Source organism: Podarcis muralis, chromosome 10 (assembly GCF_964188315.1).
Source record: "Podarcis muralis chromosome 10, rPodMur119.hap1.1, whole genome shotgun sequence".
Taxonomy (NCBI): domain Eukaryota; kingdom Metazoa; phylum Chordata; class Lepidosauria; order Squamata; family Lacertidae; genus Podarcis; species Podarcis muralis.
In genome coordinates, this window is record NC_135664.1 from 62,146,987 (window position 1) to 62,173,941 (window position 26,955).

The 26,955-nt window shown below is 45.1% G+C and overlaps 1 protein-coding gene across 1 annotated transcript in view; it reads right to left on the reverse strand.

Moving 5' to 3' along the window:
• Positions 1-825: 825 nt before the first annotated feature.
• The window catches only part of LOC114605593 (1-phosphatidylinositol 4,5-bisphosphate phosphodiesterase zeta-1-like), a 44,679-nt gene continuing 18,549 nt past the window's right edge, over positions 826-26,955 (reverse strand). The window contains exons 6-13 of the mRNA XM_028747001.2: positions 26,316-26,534; positions 25,543-25,699; positions 16,611-16,727; positions 12,949-13,121; positions 7,123-7,255; positions 6,875-7,024; positions 4,894-4,955; positions 826-1,146 (exon numbers count right to left, since the gene is read on the reverse strand). Of these exons, the coding sequence (XP_028602834.2) occupies positions 826-1,146; positions 4,894-4,955; positions 6,875-7,024; positions 7,123-7,255; positions 12,949-13,121; positions 16,611-16,727; positions 25,543-25,699; positions 26,316-26,534 (1,332 nt within the window). The remainder of the gene's footprint in view (positions 1,147-4,893; positions 4,956-6,874; positions 7,025-7,122; positions 7,256-12,948; positions 13,122-16,610; positions 16,728-25,542; positions 25,700-26,315; positions 26,535-26,955) is intronic.

The window sequence follows — 26,955 nt, forward strand, 5'->3', positions numbered from 1 at the left end:
CTCACTCTGAGATGTGCAGGCTTTATGATGACTGATCAAAGCATGCACCTCTTGACCCAGGCGTCAGTCTGAGTGGGTGCCTTCCCTCTGCCTGCACTGCTGTTTGTTTATTTTATGGTTTTGCTTTATGGTTTCCATGTTCATCCGCATCTCTTTTTTATTGCGATATTTTTGTAACCCATCCTAGGGCCATGCACTGAAGGGCAGGCTATAACTACAAATCATAAATCAATTGAGAGGACTCGGTGGGCTAGCCATGTAGGAAGCTACTCATCCAGCCCCAGACTGGATTATCTCGAGGAGGAGGGGGGGGGAGGAGGAGGAGGCGAGGAGGGTTAATGTGCTTCCCACACAATGCCTGGCAGAAGTTTTGAAGACTGGGGATGGAATTGCCCGTCTGTTGCTTTGGCAACTCTCAGAACGCAAGAGCCACGCTGGATTAGACCAACATCTGACTGGTAGGTATCTATCTGGTGGGGCGGAGCTATTCTTCAGACACTGGTGTCACTGCAGCTTTTTTGGGTGGGGGGAAGGAGAAGGAACAGGTTGTGGCAGCTGCAAGGTTGGAGCTTTGCAGGCACAACTGTGGGAGTGGCAGGTTTGCTCAAACCAGTGCGCTCTGACCTTACTGCTCCCTCCCCACAGTTCATCTGAGTAACTTGCAGCGATGTCAATGTCAGGAGGGTGGCTCCACCACACCATACAGGCTGCTACTGGTAATGGTCTATCTAGCCCAGCTTCTTCTCCCAGAAGACCAGAAGTAGGAGGTGAAGGACATAGCCCTTCTACTGCAGCCCAGCAGATGGTATTCAGTGCTCTACAGCCTCAAAACCTGAAGATGCCACAGTGATCATGATTTGTAGCCACTTGTAGACCTCTATCTTCCTTGAATTCATCGGATGCCCTTCTGGAGCCATCTAAGCTTGTGTCCAGCACTGTATCTTGTTCAGCAGCAAGGTCCATCAATCCATCATGTGCTACATGAAGCACATCAGCTGGTTTCTTATGGGCAAATTGTTGGATCAGTCCATCAACCTCTGATGGATTATTTAGAAGGGTTGGGTCTGGCATCACTTTCACCATCCATGTGTGCCAGTATCCATACTCAGCAGTTACATCTAAACACAGCTCCTTCCTCAGAAGTGTCTTTGGGGTTGAAGGTACACACAATAGGCAATAAACACTCATGGATGCCATAAAGATTCAGTCACGTGTAGAAGTTTTACTTGGCAGGCATAAAAGCATATTGGTAGCAAATATATACAGACATTCACCACTGCAGTGATCAAGGCATGCTTAGAGTCCAACAAGAGACAAAGACTCTCTCTCTGCTTCTCTCACCACAAGGCGCAAGCATGCCTTGATCACAGCAGTGGTGAATGTCTGTATATATTTGCTGCTACAACACCAAGGAAACACCATAGTAGACACTGACTCCCAGTCAGGCAAGATGGACCAGTCACTATATACGAGCAGTGCTTGCAAGAAAGGTTGTGCGTGTTCGCCTCTACATTTATCTGCATCTGTAGGTAAAAAAGTAAAGGACCCCTGGATGGTTACGTCCAGTCAATGGCGACTATGGGGTTGTGGCACTCATCTCGCTTCCAGGCTGAGAGAGCCGGTGTTTGTCCAGAGACAGCTTTCTGGGTCATGTGGCCAGCATGACTAAACCGCTTCTGGCGCAACGGAACACCGTGATGGAAACCAGAGCACATGGAAATGGTGTTTACCTTCCTGCCACAGCGGTACCTATTTATCTACTTGCACTGGCATGCTGTCCAACTGCTAGGTTGGCAGGAACTGAGACAGAGTAATGGGAGCTCACCCCGTCACGGGGATTCGAACCACCAACTTTCTGATCGGCAAGCCCAAAAGGCTCAGTGGTTTAGACCACAGCGCCACCCGCATATGTAGAGGATTTTGTCAGTGTGCTGAAATCCTGCCTTGTCTCTTGGTGGCCCCCTAACATTGGCCTGGGCTGCCACAGTGGAAACTGCAAGAAGCAAGAATGCTGTTGGACTCAAGTCCTGTTTTGGCATCTGGTTGGGCACCGTGGTAGCAAGATGTTGGACTAGATGGGCCATTGGCCTGATCCAGCAGGTTCTCATGTTCTTATGCCCATTTGCTGTTAGAGCAGGGGCAACAAGCCATCTCCTCGGGGGCTGATGTGGTCTTCCAAGGAAATTTTTCCGTGTCCCAGTGAATTTGCTTGTGGCAGCAAAATAAATAAAATAAGACGGCACCCCTTCTTAGCGGGCCTGCATGTGTTGTGGGTGGGTGCATGTGAGAGGGTGGTGTGGCAATAGCCACAACTGATATGTGGCCCCTGGATGATTGGCGAAGGCTGAATGTGGCTCCTGGGCCAAAATAGCCCTGGCCTTGAAGGAAGGGTAAAAAGGTAAAGGTAAAGGTACCCCTGCCCGTACGGGCCAGTCTTGCCAGACTCTAGGGTTGTGCGCTCATCTCACTCTATAGGCCGGGAGCCAGTGCTGTCCGCAGACACTTCCGGGTCACGTGGCCAGCGTGACATCGCTGCTCTGGCAAGCCAGCGCAGCACACGGAACACCGTTTACCTTCCCGCTAGTAAGCGGTCCCTATTTATCTACTTGCACCCGAAGGTGCTTTCGAACTGCTAGGTTGGCAGGCGCTGGGACCGAACGACAGGAGCGCACCCCACCGCAGGGATTCGAACTGCCGACCTTTCGATCGGCAAGTCCTAGGTGCTGAGGCTTTAACCCACAGTGCCACCTGCGTCCCTTGAAGGAAGGGTAGTGGTTGCCAGTTAGGGATTGCAGAGGGATTGCCAATCATCCATGTCTTAAGACACACCAACAATCTCAGCCAGGTTGAACAGTAGAAAACAGGACACATTGCGAAAGAAACAGAGTTCAGGACAAGAAACAGAGTTAATTCAGAGCCCTTTGCACTAACAAAGCAACCGGCATTATCTTCCCTTTTGGAGAGAGATGCTATAAAGGATGGAGATATTAGACTCCCACTCCACTGAGTGCAATATATGAAAGGCGTAATACGAATCTATTCAAGCAAAGACCCTCATATGCTTCACAGTTCTGAAAATTTGTGATTTTAATGCTTTTTTCAAAAAAAAAATGGCTATAAAACACACCCACACAAGCAATATAAGATTATCAGGGCCAAAATTCTGATTACAGCTTTGGGAGGCTGAAAAGGCAAATTACTTTCCCCTCTAAAAATAAAGTGCATTTGGCAGCTCACTCTGGCTGTTTTTCAAACTTCCTGTCCTTAAAGCTCAATAAATATTGATTTCAGAGGCTTCTCAGTAGACAGGGTTTTTAATTTGTTCCCTTAAGGTTTACTGTAGATAAATGTAGACATTTGCTTTCCAGTAGTTCTGTAGTCTTGACTCTGCTTTTGTCTTGTTATTGCTCTATTGAGGCTGGTCATTTCAACACATGCATTCCACACAAACACAAATGCAGTAATATTTATAGAAGGCTTGTGGTAAACGGATCAGATACATCACACCTGTAAATGTGATGCTACGCTAATGGTAACTCACTCATGCTACCACCCAGGCGATTAATACCTTGAAAGCTAACTGAAATTTCATTTCTACCTACCTAATGCTTTTGCCATCGATTTTGTTTTATTACACAAACTATATAAAATTACTGTTTAGAACCCGAATAACAACACATATCCATCATAATGAATAGAGAGGTACACCCACCCCAATTAAATTAACTTGTCTATTATTGTGTGCTGAGGAAAACCTGCCATAGCTTGGAAACTTGGAAGAATAAAAATCCCTGACCTGATACGCTGAGGTGTCAGTCATCTTGGAAAGCTAACCAATTATCTTCCAGCAAAGGCACCCCACACTCTAATAACTAACCAGTAAATATTGAAGAACTTAAGCAGAGCCCTGCTCTTTCAAGCTGACTGCTCAGCTATAGTCCAACCTCCTGTTCTCACAGTAGCCAACCAAGATGCCCATGGGAAGCTGATAAGAATGACCTGGGCTCAACAGCTCTTTCAGTTTGTGATAGCCATGAACAGGCATTCAGAAGCAAAATGCCTCCAACACCAGAGTTCATACATTATCATGATGAGTAGCCACTGGTAGCCTGGTCCTCTTTGAATTTGCCTGGTTCTCTTTAAAGCCATCCAAGTTGGCAGCTTTCACTACATCTTCTGGGAGCTAATTCTTTAGTTTAACTCTGTTCTGGAGGTAGATCATAGCTATTGTGGCTAGTAGCTAGCAGTGGCGTGTGGTTAGCGGACTAGCGGGACTAGGCTAGTCCCCTAAATGTTCCATTGGCTCCTCCTTCCCAAAGCCTGGGAAGCTTCTGCCCAACTTAGGGAAGGAGGCACAATGCACAATTGTGAGATATCAGGACCTTGTGATGTCAGATGAGCAACGTCCCACCCCCCCACCCATTGCCATCGCCTCTGGCCCTATCTGTTCCCCTATGAACAATTTCATTACACAATACTGGGTATTAATACCAATAATTTACAAAGCCTGTGTTGATATTTTTCAGCGGCTACGTTGCAGCTCATTCTTAAGCTCTAGTTATCTCCTGCTTGGACTACTGCAATGTGCTCTATGTGGGGCTACCTTTGAAGGTGACCCAGAAACTACAACTAATCCAGAATGCGGCAGCTAGACTGGTGACTGGGAGTGGCAGCCAAGATCATATAACACCAGTCCTGAAAGATCTTCATTGGCTTTTAAAGCCATCCAAGCCATTCATATTGTGGGAGCAAATTCCATAGTTTAGTTACGCATGTGCTGTGTGAAGGAATCGGGTGCCTTCTGTTTTGAGTATGGTTGCTTTATTAAACACGCAGCTGGGAGGAGTAGTGATGACATTAACTCAGGACATGAAAGCAGTACCAGATATATACGAAGAGCGAGGCGGGCTTGAGGGTCACTCCGAGCTTGGAGACCAATGGAACATGGCGGTATCCTAGAAACAAAGCAAGAAGGAAGAAGATTTTTTTCCCCAAAAAAATGTGCTAAATATAAATGCACATCCAATAATATATGAAGAAGGAGCTTAAAAATATATATCATGCCAATTTTTTTAAAGTAAATCCATGCATGTGATGCATACAGACCATGCTTTTAAAACACATTGCTTCCTTTGCCCCCAAATCCCAAGTTCTGTAGTTTGTTAAGGATGGAAGGAATCGTAATCCTGGGAGGGGTAAACTACAGTTTCCAGGATTCTTGGGGAAGGGGCAGTTATGCGCTTTCAAAGTGTTTCAAATGCATGTTGTGTGTGCAGCCATGTTCATACAATCCTTGGGGAACTACCTATGTGGAAAAGAAAGAGACCAGGTTCTTCCAGAGAGTTAATGCAGCCTGGTCAAGGAAATTGGGTATGCCCAGTGGAGAATTTGCATTTTTTCTCTCTGCCACCCCATGGCATGCCCCATTTTCTGGCCCTGTGGATCACTGCCAGATGAGAAATTTCAGTGGAGAGCTCTGAGAGGCCTCCTACTCTGCCACACTAGAGAGGCCTCCACCCATGGACCTCCTGCTCTGCCCATGGCAGGGGTATGGACCCTCAGCATCCTACAGCCCCTTGGCCACCCTCCCAGCAACTGTGATTGCTCCTTAAGAGACCTATGTGTCCCCTGCAGAACACACGGTGTATTGCATAATACGGAGATCTGGCCCTCCAATTCTCCCCAGGCTCTGCAGACACAGCTCCCAGTGGCCCTGTTTTGTAACCCCATTGAATGCTTGAAATGTATCTTCTGAAGGTGACTTCTGCTTGCCTAAAGGAGAGAGAGAGGTGAGTGTATGGTTCGGAGGTGGGGGTCATCACAAGGGCCTAAGCTGACCCTCCAGGTCTCTCCTCGGAACTCTCCCCAGCCCACACCTCTCACTGGCCCTGTTCGCCTCCCAGGTGCCTGGCTGCAATGTGTTCTTAAACACACACAATGCCTCTTGCTTGTCTGAATGGACAAGGTCCATTGTAGACATTAGCTGACCATATAAGGTAAAATTTGCATCCATGTGGCCCCTGGAAGGTTGCCCAGGAGGGAATATGGCCCTCAAGCTGAAAAATGTTCACTGCTTCTGTCATAGAAGGATTTTATTTTTTTTATCTTGCAAAATAAAAAAAGGAAGTTGTCTAACTATTTTGCTTCTTCATTTCTTTTGGCACTCTTGACAGTAGAGATTTACTTTAGCTTTCCCAGAAAATCATCCTTGTATGCCATTTAAAGTAATAATCTCTCTTTATTTTCTACTGCTAACTTCATACTAGTAGATTTGAATGCATTTTTATTTGTGGTTTTCCTGTGCCTTGATATTGATAAATAGACATCTTCCTCTTCCATAATAGCATTGCTAGATTTAGTCTGACAGCACATAGACTTTGTTGTCTTGTTAGAGACTAAATATTTCAAGACGGTTCATGTAGCCTGAAATACAGCTTAATAATTCTATGGATATTTCATTGGGTTGTGGATATAATATTAAACTCAAAGAAATATTTTATAAACTGATTTTATGTGGGAGGTTTTTTTAATAAATAAATAAATAAATATTGTAGCTACAAAACAAGTATGAACCCGTTTGATGGATTTCTATCGCACAAACTTTTAAATTCTCCAAAAATGACTATATTGATTTAAAGGCTGCCTTTGTCTATGGCTGATTTGGCTAATTTAATTCCTCTGTACAAAACTGTAATCAAGTTATTTCACCCCAGTCTAGAGCTCTGTAGCCACTCCAGCAATAGGGCAGCTGTATCAGAACAGAGGGACCACATGTGCAAAATTGTCTCAAACTCCACAATGAATGGGGAGACCCATGCATGCACAAATATTGTGTGTGTGCATGCTGACTCCTCCCACCCCTGCTTAATCTTACCTTTATTCAGGCTCATAACTGGCAAAGTAAATTGACCGAGGAAGTCATTTGCAGTTAGTGCCATCTGATCTTCTAAAACAAAGCGTATTAAGGCAAGATCGGGAACATTGATGTTAAACGTGAATGTTTCATTCCATCTAGGATTCAAAGCTGCAAGAAACAGGAGGGGAAATCTAGTTGTTGGACATGCGTTTTTGAACAGAGCTCCGCTGAACATCTTACCCAAGTTCATGGTGTATTAGACTTACCATTGTTCTTTATGACAGAAGTCTGCTGTTTATTCATATCTCCAGGAACTCCATGAATCTCTATCTTGACTACAGGATCAGCCTTATTACTCTTGGATAGGTTGCTTGGTGGCAGCTGGCAACCACTGATAATCTACATAAAGGAAATCAACCACCAGCATGAATGAATTGCTCAAATTACAGAGATACGTTCCCACAAGAATCCACTTTGAGATTTCTCCTTTCACTGTTGGAAGATCTGAAGTGGCGCTGGTTCCTCTGGAGATGCTGAACTCAAGGTGCCTGCTTGTCTGCCCACTCCCCTTTTTCTGTCTACACATGTTCACCCCACACACTTAAAGAGAACTAGTGTGGAATGGCAGCACGCTCCGTGTCGTCTGAATAAAAGTGGGGACTCCAGGGATTGCCAATCAGAAGGTCAGCAGTTCGAATCCCCGTGACGGGGTGAGCTCCCGTTGATGGGTCCCAGCTCCTGCCCACCTAGCAGTTCGAAAGCACGTCAAAGTGCAAGTAGATAAATAGGTACCGCTCCGGCGGGAAGGTAAACGGTGTTTCTGTGCACTGCTCTGCTTTGCCATGCTGGCCACATGACCCAGAAGCTGTCTGCAGACAAACGCTGGCTCCCTCGGCCTATAGAGTGAGATGAGCACGCAACCCCAGAGTCATCCGCGACTGGACCTAACAGTCAGGGGTACCTTTACCTTTTACTGCGCTGAAATCGATTCACTCTACCTTTTTCTGCTTTTGCTCTTGTTGCAACAACAACAACATGGGATAGTATCCAGGTAAGAATTACTCAGAATAACTCTAAGTAGGTCTACTCTAAGTAGGACGAGCATGGGAGACAACCCATCATTATTATTTTATAACAACAATATTGCTGGTGTGGTTATATTATGAGGGTGGACAGCCCCAGCATCAAATGATGGAGAGCAATCTCTGAATTTTTGAATTTACAAATTTTGCATGATACAACCCCAGCCAACATGGCTAATGGCCAGAAGTGATGGGAGTTGTAGTCCAGCAACCTCTCGACTACAAATGGCGAAAGTTCACAGTCCAATTCAACCCTGGGATGAGAGCTTTGAAAATGCCACATAAATAAATACTACAGCACTCCACGGTGTCATCCTCTTTAAGTCTCTTGAGATTTTCAGAATTACAACCATTAGCCCTACTAAGAAGATTGCTATAGCATGGATCCCTATATAGCGTTCAATCTTTCTCCTACTGTCAACAACAGGAGTCATCCATTAACTGCTGCGGAAGGAGGAAAAACATCCATAAGTATATATGATTTAAATGCTTTAGAAAAGATTCACTTTACCATAAATATAAAAATAAGATGTTATAAAATCTGCAGAACACAGAGTCGTCCAGGACCAATATTGTATATCACAAAATGTATAAGCATAGACCCCCATAGTGCTTGGGTGATACCTATATCTCAAACACTTTCTTGCTTCATATGATTCACTAACTTTCAAATTATACTTTGGAGAACTTTGGGAGTTTCTCAGAAGCTTGTGAGGGGTTTCTTAATCAGATGAATCATAATGGCAGATTACCAAAACCTCAAAGTTTTTTTTTTTTGTGTTTTTTTTTTTAAAAACTATGATGCAATAATTCATTAATCCAATGAAGCTGAATGTTGGAAAATTCAGGATAGATAAAAGGAAGTGCTTTTTCACACAGTGTATACTTAAACTGTGAATCTCAATAGCACAAGAGGCACTGAAGGACACCAAGTTGGCTGGCTTTAAAAGTGGGTTAGACAAATTCATGGAGGACAAGGCTATTGATGTCTATCTTCTACTTCTACTTCTACTTGTCAGGTGTATTATGACTCTTAATGCATTAGGGTTGTACTGCCTTTGAATATGCAGGTTCTTTTTCACTAATACTCTTTGATAGACCAATTCTCCACAAATTAGTCCAACCTCTTCTTACAAATCTCCAAGGAAGGAAAGTCCACCGCCTCTCGTGGAAGACTGTTCCACTGCTGAATTCTTCTTACTGTCAGAAAGTTCTTCCTGCTATTTAGTCAGAATCTCCTTTCTTGTAACTTGAATTCATTGGTTGGGGCCCTAGCCTCTGGAGCAGGAGAAAGCAAGCTTGCTTCATCCTCCATGTGACAGCCCTTGAGATGTTTGAAGATGGCTATCACATCTTCTCTTTACCCAGGCTAAACATACCAATTCCCTCAACCATTCCTTATGGAGGAGGGAGAAAAATATCTGGCCTTGTTTAACATGCATTTAAAAAAAAAAAACGATGAACAAAATCTTTGTTTAAGGTTGGCAAGATGGGAAGAGAATGCTTATTCTGTAGCCAGACCAACCCCTCCCCCCCAAAAAAAACCCACACACACTGTACACCGCTGGTATTTAATAACCTGTCAAATGTCTTTGATAACTATTTGCAGCTTGCTGGCCACAGAATTTATAGTATTTGAGGTATTTTCAACAACAAGCATAGGAGAGTACCAGGAAATATTACAGATAATAAATCAAACCTGTTTGATTTATTTTTGTTCAAACAGGCAATTTTCCAGAACCATCTCTGTACATGAATATCACAGCTTGCCCTGAAAGGTTTAATTCAATTTGCCTCTCTCTATTTTCAGCATGCTACGGTAATGTTCTAAATTGCAGCTGAAGAATGACCTAGGTGTACTGAGAACGAGATCCTTGTAAATAGCAGTATTTAATGAGGCTCCCTTGTAAGCAGAATGCCAGAATTTTTGGAAAGTTCAGTTTCGTTCTTGGATGCTGCAAATTAGATTTAATCCCAGTCCGGGGATATATTGTAGCTAGGGGGCTAGAGAGGGTAAACTGCAACTATAACCCCTGCATTCCTAGCCCTATTGAATTCAGTGGGACTTACTTCAGAGTTGGGATCTAATAAGGTATCATTTTCCATGCTGCTCTGCGTGCTTTGCATGCAGAATTGTTTCTGTTCTGCTGCAATCGGTCTTCTGCCAAAAACTACATTATTTGTCTCGCTATCCATGGTGGCAAAATGTACATAAATTACGTAATTAATTAGATAAATCGCATCAGTTATGTTGTGATGATGTTATTCCACCCCCTTCATTTCCATGCAAAGGAAACACAAAACCAATGGGGGGAACATAAGCAATTATGTATCATTTACAGACTGGCAGCAAAAACAGCAGCTAATACCAATTGTACTTGCTGAATTGGTTTCTCTTCCAGACATGGGATAAGTAAGTGAACAATGGCCATTTCTGCTCCTGTTTCTGAATTCTCTGGCATCCCTAGTTTTGAGTAGGCATGATTAGGGTTGCAACCTTAATGCCCACAGAAAACTCTGCCTCGAGGAAGGGTTTCCCAGTTCAGAACTGCCCTGCTGGATCAGATCCATGGCTGTCAACTTTTCCCTTTTCTTGCGAGGAATCCTATTTGGAATAAGGGAGTTTCCCTTTAAAAAAGGGAAAAGTTGACAGCTATGATCAGACCAAAGATCCATCTAGCATTCTGCTTCCAAGCACAGCCAACTGCATGTTTCTGTGAAGATCACAAGTTGGCCGTGAAGCAAGTGCTAGGTCATGGGCAACAGTCTGGAGAAATTCAGGAGCTGGGAAATGAGAGGCTGGAGTAAAAATTAAGAAAGATCCAGCAGCAACAGAGAAGTGGGCCAAAGAACAAGCTAGGAGACCAAAGAATTATCAGGATGCAAGAGAAAGAATTCTGAAGGCAGGGATCCAGATGAAGAGGGAAAATATTAGATACTGGTGGTGCTCAGGCAGATCTTGTTGCTCAGGCAAGGTTTAGCTTGAGAAAAGAGGCTCTCTAAACTCTCTTCTGTTCAGAAAGATCTAGCGATCAGCTTGGGTGGGCTGAGTCAATCCAGAAGGTCAATCTGAGATGGTTGCCAACTGCAGTTCAACAGTTCACCACATGGGGCAGCCACATGGATTCCAGTAGTTCCTGGCATTGTACCACCATCACCTTTTTTTGGTTTCAGTCTCTGGTATGCAAATGTACATACCCTGAACATAAAGTCTGTACTTCTGAATATGGAGCCCCCATTTAGCTCTCATGATTAAGGCTGCTCCTAAAATTATTGCATTCTTCTTAGTTCAAAGTCGGCTGTTTAAATCCATGGGTTGTGTTACTCCTATTAGTATTACTCCTACTCACGAGTATACCCATTGAAATTAATGGATACAACTAACTAAGGTCTATTAATTTCAGTGTGTCTGTTCTGAACATGGATGGAAGGATCTGTCAATTCTGGTTTTCCCCATTTGTCACTGTACCAGTCTTACATTCAGTTCTCCACATTTCTAGAGCAATCTGGGAAAATTCATCTGCTTTTTTCTCCCCGTAAACACAGTTTTGTATGCAGTTTTGCAAGCAATTTCCCCTAATATGGTGCGTTTTGTATGTTATTCTCCCTAATGTGTTTATTTTCATGAACATTCTCCCCAAATATATGAATTCTGTACACATTGTCTGATTGCACAACTACACTGCAAATTGAGATAAGTGAAAATTTTGAGGAATAGGTTTGCATCTTTAGGTAGGGCTGGGAAAGTTTCCTGTCTGAAACTGTGGACACTATCAGTGCAGACCTTGCATGGGGAACCTGTGGCCTTCCAAATGTTGCTGGCCTACAACTGCCATCAACCTTGATGAACTGGCGCCATAGGCGCCAACTTCAGGGGGCCCTGCGGGCCTGGGCACCCACAAAAAAACCCCTGTGGGTGCATGGCCCCATCCCTGCCACCACTGAACCGCCCACTACCTGCCACTAAACAGAACTAAGCCAATGGGGAAGTCCACTGTGAGCTGTCCAGGGTGCTGATCACTGCTTAGAAAGAGATGCATTGCACTGCCCTAGCTAGTTGGATTTGAAAGGACTTAACCATGCTTGACTAGACTTACGCAGCTTCCCTCAGCAGGACAGGGTAGGGATTTTACCTGTGGGCATGTGGGCCAAGAGTCACCAGAGATAGACAACTGAAATGTTAAACCAATAATGAATTTGGGATATTTTCTTTTTTTAAAAAAAAAATAGAGCTTAGGAGAAGTAAGGTAAAGGTAAAAGGTAAAGGACCCCTGTACAGTTAAGTCCAGTCAAAGGCGACTATGGGGTTGTGGCACTCATCTCGCTTTTAGGCCAAGAGAACCAGTGTTTGTCCACAGACAGCTTTCCGGGTCATGTGGCCAGCATGACTAAACCGCTTCTGGCACAACAGGATACTGTGATGGAAACCAGAGTGCACGGAAACGCCATTTACCTTCCCGCTGCAGCAGTACCCATTTATCTGCTTGCTCTGGTATGCTTTCTTTTTTATTATTTTTATTATTAATAATATTTTTATTAAAGTTTTATGATTACAAATATCATGTACCATAATCCAATCCTACCTTTACAATCCCCACCCTCCCTCTGGCATCCCTCATTTTCCTCTTCTGGTTTGTTACATTGTTTGTTGTATTCTACATGTATATATACTATTAAATGTTGTTACATTGTCATCCTCCATTTTGAAATTCAATAAAGTTGTGAAAGTTTATTCAAATCTTGACAATGAGTCCATTTCTTTTTGTTGTTTCTGCAAATATCTTGTAAAAAATTCCCATTCCTTTTTAAAGTCACTGTTGTTGTTTTTGCTCTGGTATGCTTTCGAACTGCTAGGTTGGCAGAAGCTGGGACAGAGCAATGGGAGCTCATCCCATCGCACACATTCGAACTGCTGACCTTCTGATCAGCAAGCCCAAGAGGCTCAGTGGTTTATAAAACATAAGTATCATATATGAATGATAAGTAAAAGGTGGAATGAAACCTTCTTACCCTTACTGTAAGTGTAAGCGCTCTGAATTTCATGTTTACGTCATGTGGGTTGTAGTCTGTGTCTCTCTTTCTCAGGAATTCTGGTTTTAAGACATAACCACAGCCACCATTGTCCAAATACTTTCCATTCAGTAGATCCATCTGTACTCCGGGTGTCTGGAAGTTTAAGGCCACTGTAAGCGGGGAAAGAGATATTTTCAGTTGCATACAAGGTATTGTGTGAGCAGTTGTTATTTTTAAATGCAACTGAAGTAATGACTGGTTTTCAGAAATATTTTCCCCTTACACACACACACACACCAGGATCTGATGAAACACACACATACAGAGACATTGAAAAAACAAATGGGGGTGATGAAACTGCAAGGGCTGGGCCTCTGAATTTCTGGTGCATGCAATGATCACATACCCCAACACTTGCACATTTTGCTCTATGCACCTATATCAGCACATGCTTCTAGCCTCTTTGCCTGGCAGCTTAGATGTGGGACTCTGGCTCCTGTGCACATCTCATGGGGATCGTGGGATAACATACCTCCCCAGTCTTTAAAATGCAGTTCAGAAAACCTCTTGATGGTTTTAAAATCTATCCTATGCAACTGCTCCATGGGGCACAGAGCTAGGGGAAACTTCCTAGAGGCTAGAAGGGTGTTTGCATGTGTATCCAGAGCACTGTGGGAGTTGCTGTAAGTGCATGTTTTTGCCAGTAAAGAATTAACTATCAGATGTGTACCTTCCTTGGCTGGGGGTGTCTAGGGCAGAACGGGGTGGAGCAACAATTCTAAATTTCAACTTTGTACAGCAGCCTAGTTTCTACACATGTGGATGGCTCAGTTGGTTACAGTGTGATGCTGATAATGCCAAAGTTGCAGGTTTGATCCCTGTCTGGGACAGCGGCATATTCCTGCATTGCAGGGTGTTGGACTAGATTAGCCTCAGATGAACCCTACAATTCTATGAGCCTATGATTCCTCTCTAACCTCCATCCAGAGAACCAAGAGTCATTATCAGTGTTCAAGGGTATGTTCCTGCAAGGCACTTGGAGTGTGAAGCAGGGCTGGGGTGGGGTGGGGTCTGGGGAGGGTTTTGAGGACCAGATAATGGAGAACCATATTTGGCCCCTGGGCATAAGGTTACCCATCCCTGTCCATTAGTTTGGCAGCCACTGCAGAAAGAGCATTCCTAGTAGTGCTACCTGGACTAGGTAACACCTTAATTCGGAAGATTGTCCCTTTCAAATGGGATTTAAAGACCTGTTGTGCTTAAAAGGTGCACAGAAGCAGCCTTGTGCCAAGTTAAACCATTTGTCCATCCAGCCTAGTACTGTCCATTTTTTCTCCCCTTGGCAGTCCAATATCTTAAGCAGAGAAAGCTATTTTCCATTACCTGCTATAAGAACCTTTTAGCTGGAGATGCCAAAGTTGGAACCTAAAGATTTTCTGTCTGTTTAGACAATCTTTTGATCTTTAATTTGCCTAATTGATTTCATCTAGATTTACTGGCTGCTGTTTAGCTTCTCTCTGCTTGGCATTCTTTTTGGTAGTTTTATTGTTCTGTTTAGGTTGTGTTTCGTTTCATTGGGTGTTCTGTTGCTGGAGAATACTTCAAAGCGAGGTCATGAATTAAATAAAACTAGATAGGTAAGGTAGATATTTCCACCAAAACCTCCTCATCTATCCTGTAAATCAGCCTTCATTAACCTGGCGCTCTCCAGCTGTTTTGGATTGCAACTCATGTCTACCTCAGCCAGCATGACCATTCAGGCTGAAGCTGATGGGAGTTCAAGTTGAAAACATCTGGTGGGCACCAGGTGGGTAAAACTTTCATCTGTTAGGCATTTAAATGGAACAGGGATTATAATAAATATAGGTGACAGTTTGATAAGGAAGCTTGTAGACCTTAAGGCTGCAGTCTTGTTGCAGTTTTGCTTGGGAGGAAGATCACATCTATGCTATGCATTTAAAGAACACTTAACACACATGGCTTCCTCCAATAATCCCAGGAACTGTTGTTTATCCCCTCACAGAGCTACTATTGCCAAACATCTCAAAAACCTACAGTTTCCATGGGGTTGTTTTTTCAGCCATGTGCTTCAATTGTGTTTTAGACAGCAGGTGTAGATGCGGTCAAAGTCTCATTGAGCTTGATGGAACATACTTCCAACTCAACATACATGTATAGCTTCAACATTCACAAGGGACTGACTCTCTCTCCCTCTCTGAGACTGTAGTGCTATTCCCATTATACAAGTCTGATGATTGGCAGCATGCGGACAAGCTCAAAATAGTTATATCTCAAAGGGCAAAACTCTTTGGTTCAGAACCTTTTTAATTTCATAGAAATAGAGTCACTCCTTCCGCATGTCACCCATTCAGTTCTGGGTGCTGCAGTGACATTTACAAATCATCCAATTTCCTGCAATGCAGGCTGCCTGAGTCCTGAGTGGCACTCAATAAATGATCCTTTCACGCCAGGAAACTGTCCACTGCCAACAATGCACCCAGTCAAAGCTTTTAGAGGCAAGGAGTTAATATCACCAAACAGATCACTTTATCTTTTGTTATGCATTACACACATGCCATTAAAGAGGAGCGAAAAATGAAAGCAATGAGCAGGAAGAGATGTAATTAGTATTTTTGTTCTTCCCCCCAACTGCCGCAGGATGAAACAAAGTACATGGCTTCATATAATGAATTTGTTGTTACATTTCCCATTGCAATGACAAACAAGTTAAGACATAAACATTAGGCAGTGTGCTACAGGAAGAGGACTTAGACATCTGTTTGGGAGGCCAGCACGGCATATTTTTGAGCATGAGGGATTGCAATTTTGACTCAGCCATATGTCCGCTATCATCAAGGCTGCATTCAGGTCAGGGCTGGGGAACCTTCCACTCTCCATAAATTATTGGACTACAACTCCCATCAGGCCCAGCCAGCATGATGATGGCAGTTGCAGTCCACCACATCTCCGCCTCTTTCCAGCCTCCTCTTTCAAGCAGATTGGATGCTTTCATTTCTGATTTTAAACCATGTACAGCCTTCCATGACACCCAAATTGAGGCAACTTCCCTTTATGAGTAATGCTCATATCATGGCTTCAGAACCTGGCTTGTGCTGGGACCATAGTTTACACAAACCATGGGTTCCTGAGTTCAAATGTCACAGGGAACTGTGGTTAGTCTGTTACAAAATGATATTTTGCACATCCCCCTGTGCACAAAGAGAGGAGGAGGACCACATGATCCACCCTGCCTCGACTCTTCACTATGGTTCTCCATTACATCTCAGACTGGCCAATGTGTTTAATGCTTCTTTGCTTTACTGTCTCCAGGTGTGTAGAATCTTTGGCTCTCCCAATGCTGCTGAAATATCACTCTCATCAACTCTCGCCATTGGCTATACTTTCTGGAGCTGATCAGAGTTCTAGTTTAGCAATATCTGAAGGGACAGAAGTTCCACACACCTACCTTAACCTCATTGCCCTCCTCAGCCCTCTGGCTTGTGACTGCAACCCAAAAGCACTCTAGATTCCAATATATGTCAGTCCCCAAGCCACTTTCATCCATGTGAGATGTTATCAAATCTAAGCTATATATCTAAACCTATTTTGGTGTTTCATGCATGCAAACACATCACATAAAATTAGATGGAAAAGCCTACCCATTTGGCACCCAACGTTCCAGAATTCTTGTGGATCATAATTTGAAGAGTCTGTCCTGGTTCCTTTGGGGTAGATTCTTGTAATGAAGTTTGTTGTGTGCGCAATGAAGTCAGGAGCTGCAAAGAGGGATGGTGCACATATTTTATTAAAAAGTACAAAATTTTAATATTTCAAAGGTAAGATAATTTGATGTGTGTTTGTGGCAAAGTCACCATGCAATATTCATGCCCACAATGCTATGCAATATTTCCTTACATCTCTTCTAGGAACTCATACTATTCAAAAATAACACTTTTTTAAAAAACAAAAAACATAAACATAAACCTAGCTAGGGACCCTGGAAATCAACATAACCATGAACCAGTTATAGATGATCGGATATCAAGGATAGAGTCCACTGGAAGAAATCTCAACTCTGATTTTAAAAAAAGGCTGTAGTCCATATGGTCACAGGGAGAACATGTAAAAACGTGCCTGTTGTTCAAAACAAACAAGGAGAAAGCATATGTTCAAGCGAAGGTTCAGTTCTATTGATTTCAAAAGGGAGGGTAAGTATGCACTAAACTCTCCCCCACTGGAAATGATGTGATTTATTATTGTTTATTTTATTCAATTATCACTGCATTTATATCCCACTTTTCCTCCAAGGAGCTCAAGGTTATCCCCCTCACCATTTTATCCTCACAACAATACCGTGAGAGGATGGTGAGGCATTCCTGCTCTTTCCAGCTCTCATCTCCTGCAGCCCAACTTATGATGTAACTTCCTGGGGTTCCAGCTGCTGCCATGATGGCAACCAAGCGACCCAGCAGGGTGCTCCCTTGTGCAGAAGTGGGCACTTTTGCATTCTAGTCCCCAGCATAGCTCTATTCTGAAAGAAGTCTCGAGAGCCATAGAAATGGACAAGAATGTAAACAGAGTGTCTGTACCCCATAAATGGACATAAATCTGATATCAGGAATCACAAGACAGAGAAACCAGTAGGAGAACACTTCAGTCTCCCAGGACATCCTATACAAGATCTCAAAGTAGCTGTCTTATTACAAAAGAATTTCAAAAATAGTCTGGAAAGAGAAGTTGCTGAATTGCAACTTATTACCAAACTTAAAACCATGGAGAGACCTGGTCTGAATATAGACATTGGATTCTTATCTCATTATACATGATATAGCTATTTTTAGCCATCTCGCCCCTTGATTTTTCCTGTAAGACCAATTGCAGTCGTTAACAGTCGTCAACAGGTTTACCACATCTATCAGCCAATCACCCGTTCCCACCACCCTTCAGAGTAATACCCCTCCCCACCCTCTCACTATATATAAGGGTCTGGTGACTTCTGTTTCAGTGTATCTGAAGAAGTGTGCATGCACACAAAAGCTCATACCAATAACAAACTTAGTTGGTCTCTAAGGTGATACTGGAAGGAATTTTTTTATTTTGTTTTGACTACGGCAGACCAACACAGCTGCCTACCTGTAACTGTACCCCATAGAGAGCTCTTTCAATACAGGCATAGCTATAGGAAAGTGAGGCCTACAACTGGCCAGAGATATATTCCTTACCGAAGAAGGTTCTTGCCTTTCTCCTGCTGCTTTGCACTTTGCAGCACGCATGGAAGTGGATACAGCGAGTATCTCATCGGATCAATGTGTGCAAGAGCCCGGACACCCCTGTAAGTGCCCTTTCCATTTGGTCAACCTTAGCTGGAATCCAACATGGCGGCAACAGCTTGGCCGCGAACCACCTGGGATGGCCTCACAACCCACCTGCGGATGCCAGCCCACTGGCTGAAGATCGATAATATAAACCTTTCAACCACCAGACTATTAGAGAAATGAACTAAGGATAAATTCTGAATTCCATTATAGCTCCCACTCCACAAAACAAATGTTGTGATTATGCAAACTGCAGGAGGCCCAATTTGCATCATTTATTCCAGTTCGGGGGAGGGGTTGTTTAAGTGGGTGATTTGAGAAGCCCCGAGAATCATAATTTTTGCTACAATTTCTAGGCAATCCATCTCTCTCTGCTTCCGGTGCTGTGCTATGTCTCAGCCAGGAACTGTTGATATGAAATGGGAATCCCTATGCGATGCAGCAGCAACCAACATATGAGCCTGTGCTATTTTTTTTTACTCATTTGAAATATTTATACCCTGCGCTTCTGATTAAAAGCCTCCAAGGTGGCTTGCAACAACCACTAAATAAATCCTGCACAATATTAAAATGAAAAGGATACAATTATTTCAAATGGCAACAGCAGAAGTTATGAGTATAAATGAAGCAGGAAACAGGGGTGGGCAGATGAGTCCATTTCACATATATTCATTATTTGCAAGTCTTTTCCATCCAGTTTCAGCCTCAGTCAAAGTGTGTTTAGAAATGTGTGTTTTGTTAGGAAAGGCATTCCAGAATATATATGTTGTTGTTGATGTTTAGTCGTATCCGACTCTTCGTGACCCCATGGACCAGAGCACGCCAGGCACTCCTGTCTTCCACTGCCTCCTGTAGTTTGGTCAAACTCATGCTGGTAGCTTCGAGAACACTGTCCAACCATCTCGTCCTCTGTCGTCCCCTTCTCCTTGTGCCCTCAATCTTTCCCAACATCAGGATCTTCTCTTCGCATGAGGTAGCCAAAGTATTGGAGCCTCAGCTTCAGGATCTGTCCTTCCAGTGAGCACTCAGGGCTGATTTCCTTCAGAATGGATAGGTTTGATCTTCTTGCAGTCCATGGGACTCTCAAGAGTCTCCTCCAGCACCATAATTCAAAAGCATCAATTCTTCGGCAATCAGCTCTCTTCATGGTCCAGCTCTCACTTCCATACATCACTACTGGGAAAACCATAGCTTTATATACATTCCAGAATATATATATATAAAGAACATATACTGTTCTTTTTTTCTTTAAAAAAATGTTTAGGGGTACTCTCATTTTCCTACTCATATTGAAATACTGCCCCTCAATGAGGCCAAACTTAGATTCACAAAATGTTTAGGGGTATGCGTACCCCTGCGTCCTACCAGAAAAAAGCACTCTCTCTCTCTCTCTGTGTGTGTGTGTGTGTGTGTGTGTGTGTAGGGAGAGAGAGGGGGAGAGAGAGAGAGAGAGAGAGAGAGGCAGAGAGAGATAGAGATAGAGATAGAGATAGAGATAGAGATAGAGATAGAGATAGAGATAGAGATAGAGATAGAGGAGATAGAGATGATAGAGATAGAGATAGAGATAGAGATATTCTTGCCCGCACCCCTTACCATAAATGCCCCAGGGCAGGTTATAACAAAGTAGTACAGAATTATAACATCGATGGCGCCCCCGGGTTTCTCCATCCTCCACCAGTCGCAGACTGTGGGCTGGGGGGGAGGGGTGGCATTATTAATCCGGGAAGATTGTCTTTTCAGGGCTCTACCATCGCCATCGATCCCCGGCATTGAATGTGTTGGCCTAGTGTGGGGCTCCAAGGAGAGCTTGGCTGTCTGGCTGGTGTACTGGCCACCTAGCGCACCAGCAGCCACCCTGTCAGGCCTGCTGGAGGCGGTGGCCAGCTGGGCCTTGGAGTTCCCTAACCTATTGGTATTGGGGGACTTCAACATCCATGCTGATGCCACTCCCTCCTCACAGGCTCTGGACCTGGTGTCTTCCATGGCGACACTAGGGCTCTCCCAGTATGTTTCGGGCCCCACACATCAAGCAGGCCACACGCTGGATCTGATCTTTGGCGTAGGTATAGATGTGATCATGTCTCCTTCGATGAAGGTGCCATGGTCTGATCACTACGCTCTGAAAGCCAGGATTGACTTCCCACCCCCACCCTGCTTAGGTGGCAAGCCGATTTGGGCTCGCCCGCAGAGGCTGATGGACCCTGATAGATTCCGCCAAGCCTTGCGGGACCTTGCTCCCCCTGGCGACTCATTGACTGAGCTTGTTAATCAGTATAATCAGGTCTTTAACGTCCCTTGAGGGACAGCCAAATTTAAATAACAATTTGACACACAGCTGTAAGGCATTTGCGAGCTTTTTTGCGGAGAAGGTCTTGTTGCTCAGCCATGACCTCCCTGCCAATTTGGATACAATAAAGGAACTGGAGGCCCCTCGACTGTCCTCGGATCCAGTATTGGACCACTTCGACCGGATATCCCCAGCCGATGTGGACAGACTCCTCCGAGCTGGAAAGCCCACCACCTGTCCTCCTGACCCATGCCCGTCTTGGCTGATTAGAGCGTGTCCAGACGAGGTGCGGGCCCTCCTGGGGGATACCATCAATTTGTCCCTTGGCACGGGGACATTCCCAGGGGAACTGAAGGAGGCAGTGGTGTGCCCGCTCTTAAAGAAAACATCATTAGATCCTTTATATCTATCCAATTACTGCCCGGTTTCGAATCTTCCGTTCCTGGGTAAGGTGATTGAGAGAGCGGTTGCTGAACAGCTTGGTGGGTTTCTGGATGAAACATCGGCTGTGCTCGTTTCTCTCTGGTCGGGGACAGAGGGTGGCGCTTGGGGTGGAATTGTCATCGCGCCACTCCTTGGTGTGTGGAGCACCTCAGGGTGCGATACTCTCCCCGATGCTTTTCAACATCTTTATGCGCCCCCTCTCCCAGCTTGTCTGGAGTTTTGGGCTGGGTTGCCATCAGTATGCTGATGACACCCAACTCTATCTGTTGATGGATGGCCATCCTGACTTGGCCCCAGACACACTGACCAGATGTTTGGAAGCTGTGGCTGGATGGTTACGTGGGAGCCGGCTAAAGCTAAATCCTTCGAAGACAGAGGTCCTGTGGCTGAGACGGGACGATATGGGATTGGGGGGGGCAACTCCCATCTCTTGCGGGGGCGCAATTAGTGCCAGCACCGTCCATTAAGAGTTTGGGTGTAATCTTCGACACCTCCCTTTCCATGGAGGCGCAGATTGCAGCTATAACAAAGGCGGCATTTTTCCATCTCCGCCAAGCTAAGCAGTTGGCTCCTTACCTCTCTCGCCCTGACCTAGCCACTGTGATCCACGCGACCGTCACCTCCAGACTGGATTATTGTAACTCACTCTACGTGGGGCTGCCCTTGAGACTGACCCAGAAACTCCAGTGGGTGCAGAATGCTGCAGCGAGACTCCTTATGGGGTCTTTGCTGCGAGATCACATTCACCCGGTGCTATACCAGCTGCACTGGCTCCCGGTGGAGTACAGGATCAGGTTTAAGGTGCTGGTTTTAACCTTTAAAGCCCTATACGGCCTAGGACCCTCGTACCTACGGGACCGCCTCTCCTGGTATGCCCCACAGAGAAACTTATGGTCTTCAAATAAAAACATCTTGAAGATCCCAGGCCACAGAGAAGTTAGGCTGGCCTTAACTAGAGCCAGGGCTTTTTTGGCTGTGGCTCCGATCTGGTGGAACACTCTGTCACAAGAGACTAGGGCCCTGCGGGACTTGACATCTTTCCGCAGGGCCTGCAAGACACAGCCTGACTCCCTCCCTCGGCAATCTTCGCGGAGCTCTGGCCCAATGGTTGCCAGTGGTTTGATTTGAATTAATTTTATAATGAATGATTTTAGAGTGTTGTTTGTGCTGTACTTTTGTACTGTTTTATTGTTGTTAGCCACCCTGAGCCCGGCTTCGGCTGGGGAGGGCGGGATATAAATAAAATTTATTATTATTATAGATTAAAAAACTTTACAGTTATAAAACAGGGGTGGGGACATTCTAAATGTAAAAGAACAGTATACATTCAATAAAAAAGGGGTTTGAGCAGAAAACAAAAATGCTTCAATTGCCAGAGGCCAACGTAAAAAGGTGCATCTTAACTCAAAAGCTGTATAATGGAGACAGATACTCAACACACTTTGGCAGAGGGGAAGTTCCACAATTTAGATGGAAATTTAGGTGCAAATCTTCATGCAGATTTCTAAAATCCCTACTTGAACGCTTGCACTTAAATGCATATTTCCCGAAAGCTTTCTCTCACAAAAATAAGCATTCCTAAAAAACTTTTTTTGAGCTGACAAGCTCACCCCAAGCTTCAGAGAAGTGTAAAATCAAGAGGGTAAGCTGTAAGGTTCTTGTCTGCATTTTAGTTCAGGAAGTGCAGAACAAGTCAGGTCATATCAGAATTCACAAAGATCAAAATCCTCAAGCGTAGTCCCTGGCGGCAAAACAGATCGTCCTCCAAGTACATGAGCAAACAACATCAACCCAATGTCTGAAGGACAGGAAGGTTAGCAGCCTCTGAGGATGTTCCAGGATGTTAGCATCATGGGGAATGAATGACCTGTCGCCTTCTGCCTAATCTCAGAAGGTGGGGAGAGGCATCCTTAGAATGATCTCTGAAGCAGATCTTATAATATGGCTGAGCTTCTGTGGGAGAAGGCAATTCCTCCGATAGCTCCTGGCCCTAAGTTTCTGGAGACGGTAGTACCCAGATAATGGTTCACGTTATTTTGCTCTTTATGGAGAGATCCACACAAAGAGTTAATCACTCCATTATTTCTGTCTCAGCTGGGGTACCCAGCTAATTATTACAATGACTTTTCTCCTTGCAGATCAATATACCGTATTTTTCGCACTATAGGACGCACTTTTTCCCCTCCAAAAATGAAGGGGAAATGTGTGTGCGTCCTATGGTGCGAATGCAGGCTTTTGCTGAAGCCTGGAGAGCGAGAGGGGTCCGTGCGCACCGACCCCTCTCGCTCTCCAGGCTTCAGGAAGCTAGCCCAAGTCTTGCAAGCCCGGCGGGATGTCCCGCGGGCTCGCAAGGCTTGCGGGCAGCAGCCTGCACCCAAAAGCTGGGGACAGCGGGGAGGCGCAGAGCCGCCACCCCGCTATTCCCCGACCTGATCTGGAGGCTGGCGGGGGGAGAAGCAAGCCTGCTTCTCCCCCCCCCAGCCCCACAAGCTCGGGGGATAGGGGGATGGCGAAGCGCCGCCATCCCGCTATTCCCCGACCTGATCTGGAGGCTGGGGGTGGGAGGAGCAAGCCTGCTTCTCCCCCCCCCCCCAGCCTCACAACCTCCAGATCAGGTCGGGGAATAGCGGGATGGCGGCGCTCCGCCATCCCGCTATTCCCCGACCTGATCTGGAGGCTGGGGGTGGGAGGAGCAAGCCTGCTTCTCCCCCCCCCCAGCCCCACAACCTCCAGATCAGGTCGGGGAATAGCAGGATGGCGGCGCTCCGCCATCCCGCTATTCCCCGACCTGATCTGGAGGCTGGGGGTGGGAGAAGCAAGCCTGCTTCTCCCCCCCCCCAGCCCCACAACCTCCAGATCAGGTCGGGGAATAGCGGGATGGCGGCGCTCCGCCATCCCGCTATTCCCCGACCTGATCTGGAGGCTGGGGGTGGGAGGAGCAAGCCTGCTTCTCCCCCCCACCAGCCCCACAACCTCCAGGCTTCAGGAGAGCCCCACCGCCAGCCCCACAAGCTCAGGGGACAGCGGGAGAGGCGCAGCGCGCCCTTCCCGCTGTCCCCCGACTTGGCTAGAAGGCTGGCGGGGGGAGAAGCCTGCTCCTCCCCGTTGCCAGCCCCGCAAACTCGGGGGACAGCGGGAGAGGCGCAGCGCGCCTTTCCCGCTGTCCCCCGACTTGTCTAGAAGGCTGGCGGGGGGAGAAGCCTGCTCCTCCCCGTCGCCAGCCCCGCAAACTCGGGAGACAGCGGCAGGGGCACAGCGCGCCCTTCCCGCTGTCCCCCGACTTGGTTAGAAGGCTGGCCCAGCCCCGCAAACTCGGGGGACAGCGGGAGAGGCGCAGCGCGCCATCCCGCTGTCTCCCGACATGGTTTGGAGGCTGGCGGAAGGCTTCCTCCTCCCCCAGCCCCGCAAGCTCCCAGAGCGATGCCAAAGCTGCGCGCAGCTTCGGCATGGCTCTGGGTCCCGTTCTGGGGGAGGGGGAAGCTCGGGCTTCCCCGCCCCAGCCCCGCGCCTGGCGGGGGGGGGGGGAATAAAATTTTTTGCCTTTATTTCCCCCCCCAAATCTAGGTGCGTCCTATGGACCGGTGCGTCCAATAGTCCGAAAAATACGGTAAGCTGCTGACAGCAGGAAGAAGAAAAAACCTGCAAAATTCATAGCAACCTCCATTAAAATAAGGGCTGCCAAAGTGCCCAGAGTTTTAAATTGTATCATTTTAAAATTCTAATGGATTTTAGTAATTTTACCCACTCAGTAGTGTTTATACTTGTATATATTTCTATTGTGCTTAGATCTGGAAGCAAATGACTGGTGTCTCAGTTGAGTTCGGTAATTTTCCCTGCTTAGTTGTTCACATATGTGTGCATTTTATGTTTTGTGCAGATTGCAAAGGCCAGTGGCTGAAACAAATAAATACCTATTTATTTAGAGTTTTATTCCATAGATAGCACTTTGACTTCTTCGCAGAAACAAACAGTAAACCAGTAAAGACCTCTTGATTGGATTGGCTCTCGATGCAGTAGAGTACGGCAAAGATCAGTAATATCACAAAGATGCAATCTTATGCTCACCTATCTGGAGGTAAATCCCACTGAATGATGTTCAAATGACATCTACAAGAGGGTCCTTAGGACTGATCTTCTTGCATGATGCAAGTTTAAGTCTACTTACTTGGAAATAAGTTCCAGTAAAATCAGTATGACTTATTCCCAAGCACAGAGGCTTACAATCTGGTTGCAAAAGGCATTCTGGAAACTGCACACTGACTATGAAACACATTGGGGTGGTATTATTATTATTATTATTATTATTATTATTATTATTATTATTATTATTGCTTTTTCCCCACTGGGACTCAATGGGCATCCATCTAGTCCCATTGAAGTTAATGGATATGACTAACTCAAGAGTCATTAATTTCAATAAGTCTACTCTAAGTGGGACTTAGTTAAATACCATTCTGTGTAACTGTGCCATGCATATAGTTCTTCCAATAGTTTAAAGAAGCAAATAGCAGCAAGTGTCGATTTTAGACTCTTGTAAATTACCTCTCTTGCTTATAAGTTTTTGTCCTTTCACCTCCCCGATGGAATTATTTTGATAAAACTTCTGTTTCTCCTTTGAATCTTCAAAGCTGACGAAAGACCGGGAAGCTGTGTATATCACAAGTTCTGACAGCAACATGGCGACTTTAACCTTATGAGTCTGTGAATAAAAAGTTAAAAAGCATTACAGCCTTGCAAAGTGAGAAATATGAGGCGATTCTCTCCTGGGGCTTTTGTGTAACTGAATAGCTAAGATGCCCTGTTCATTGAACACCAACCATCAGTTAATAGTCACTGAGACAGGCAACATGGCTGCTGCTTTTGCAAAAATCTGGTGTGCTGGAGGTTAAGGATTGAAGAATCTATCAATTTCAGTTCTCTTCCTTTCTCATTTTCCCAGTCTTAAATTTTGTTCTCTACATTTTTACAAGCTATTTGCGATAAAAAAACACCTCTGATTAATACATTTTGTGTATATCTTTGACTAATATGCACATTTTTACAAGCAATTTGCACTAATGCGATGCATTTTAATGTTGTTTTCACTGCTGCACACATCTTTCCCTCAATATATGCACATTTCCCTCAATATATGCATTTTAGTACACAATGTTTGATTAGAAAACTGCACAGCAGAAATCAGAGAAGTGTGCATTTCAAAGGATAGCTGGGTTTCTGTTCATGTTTTGGTTCAAGAAGTGTGAATTAGCTACTTTCTCACTGAAATGCAAACAAAATCTAATTCCTCCCCTACCTCTAACTGAAGGTATATTTACCTTCTTGTCCTTCTTATCCTTTTTGGGTGCTGATGCCAATCGAGCAAGAGGCTTCTTGATTAACTGTGCTTTAGGGTCTTCATCAATAAGGTCATCCTCTGACTCCATGACCTCCTCGAGCTCTGCTATTTGGCCCAGGCATCTCTGGCCCCTGCGTTGCAGGGTTTCTTCCAGAGTTCCGACTTTCTTATTTTTTATCAAGATTTTGAATTTCAGTTGCTGCGGGAAGAAATTTGAAGGCATTCAGCACAGTAAACCACACAACTGTACAGGAACAAAAACCATTTTTGTTCAGGTGTCCACTCTGGGGGAACGTTATGCAAACCAGACCAGCAGACACCATGAAAAGGAAACCATGGCTATCCACTCCACTCCTCTTTCAAACCCCAGAAGCCATTCATTTGTTCACATCCAAGTCATCGACCAACATTATGTCATGGAGATTTGACTTGCATGTAGGGATTAGCTTTTGGGCTAATGAAAAGGAAGCCATGGTTATCCATTCCACCCCTTCCTGAAAATTAAAGAAAGAAGCTGCGCTATGACCACTGCTTGTGGTGAGCCCCACCATTGAGACTTGTTGGATACATTCTCCTTCTCCTAGAGAAGCCTGGTGGCATTTCTCCACCCACAATCTGAG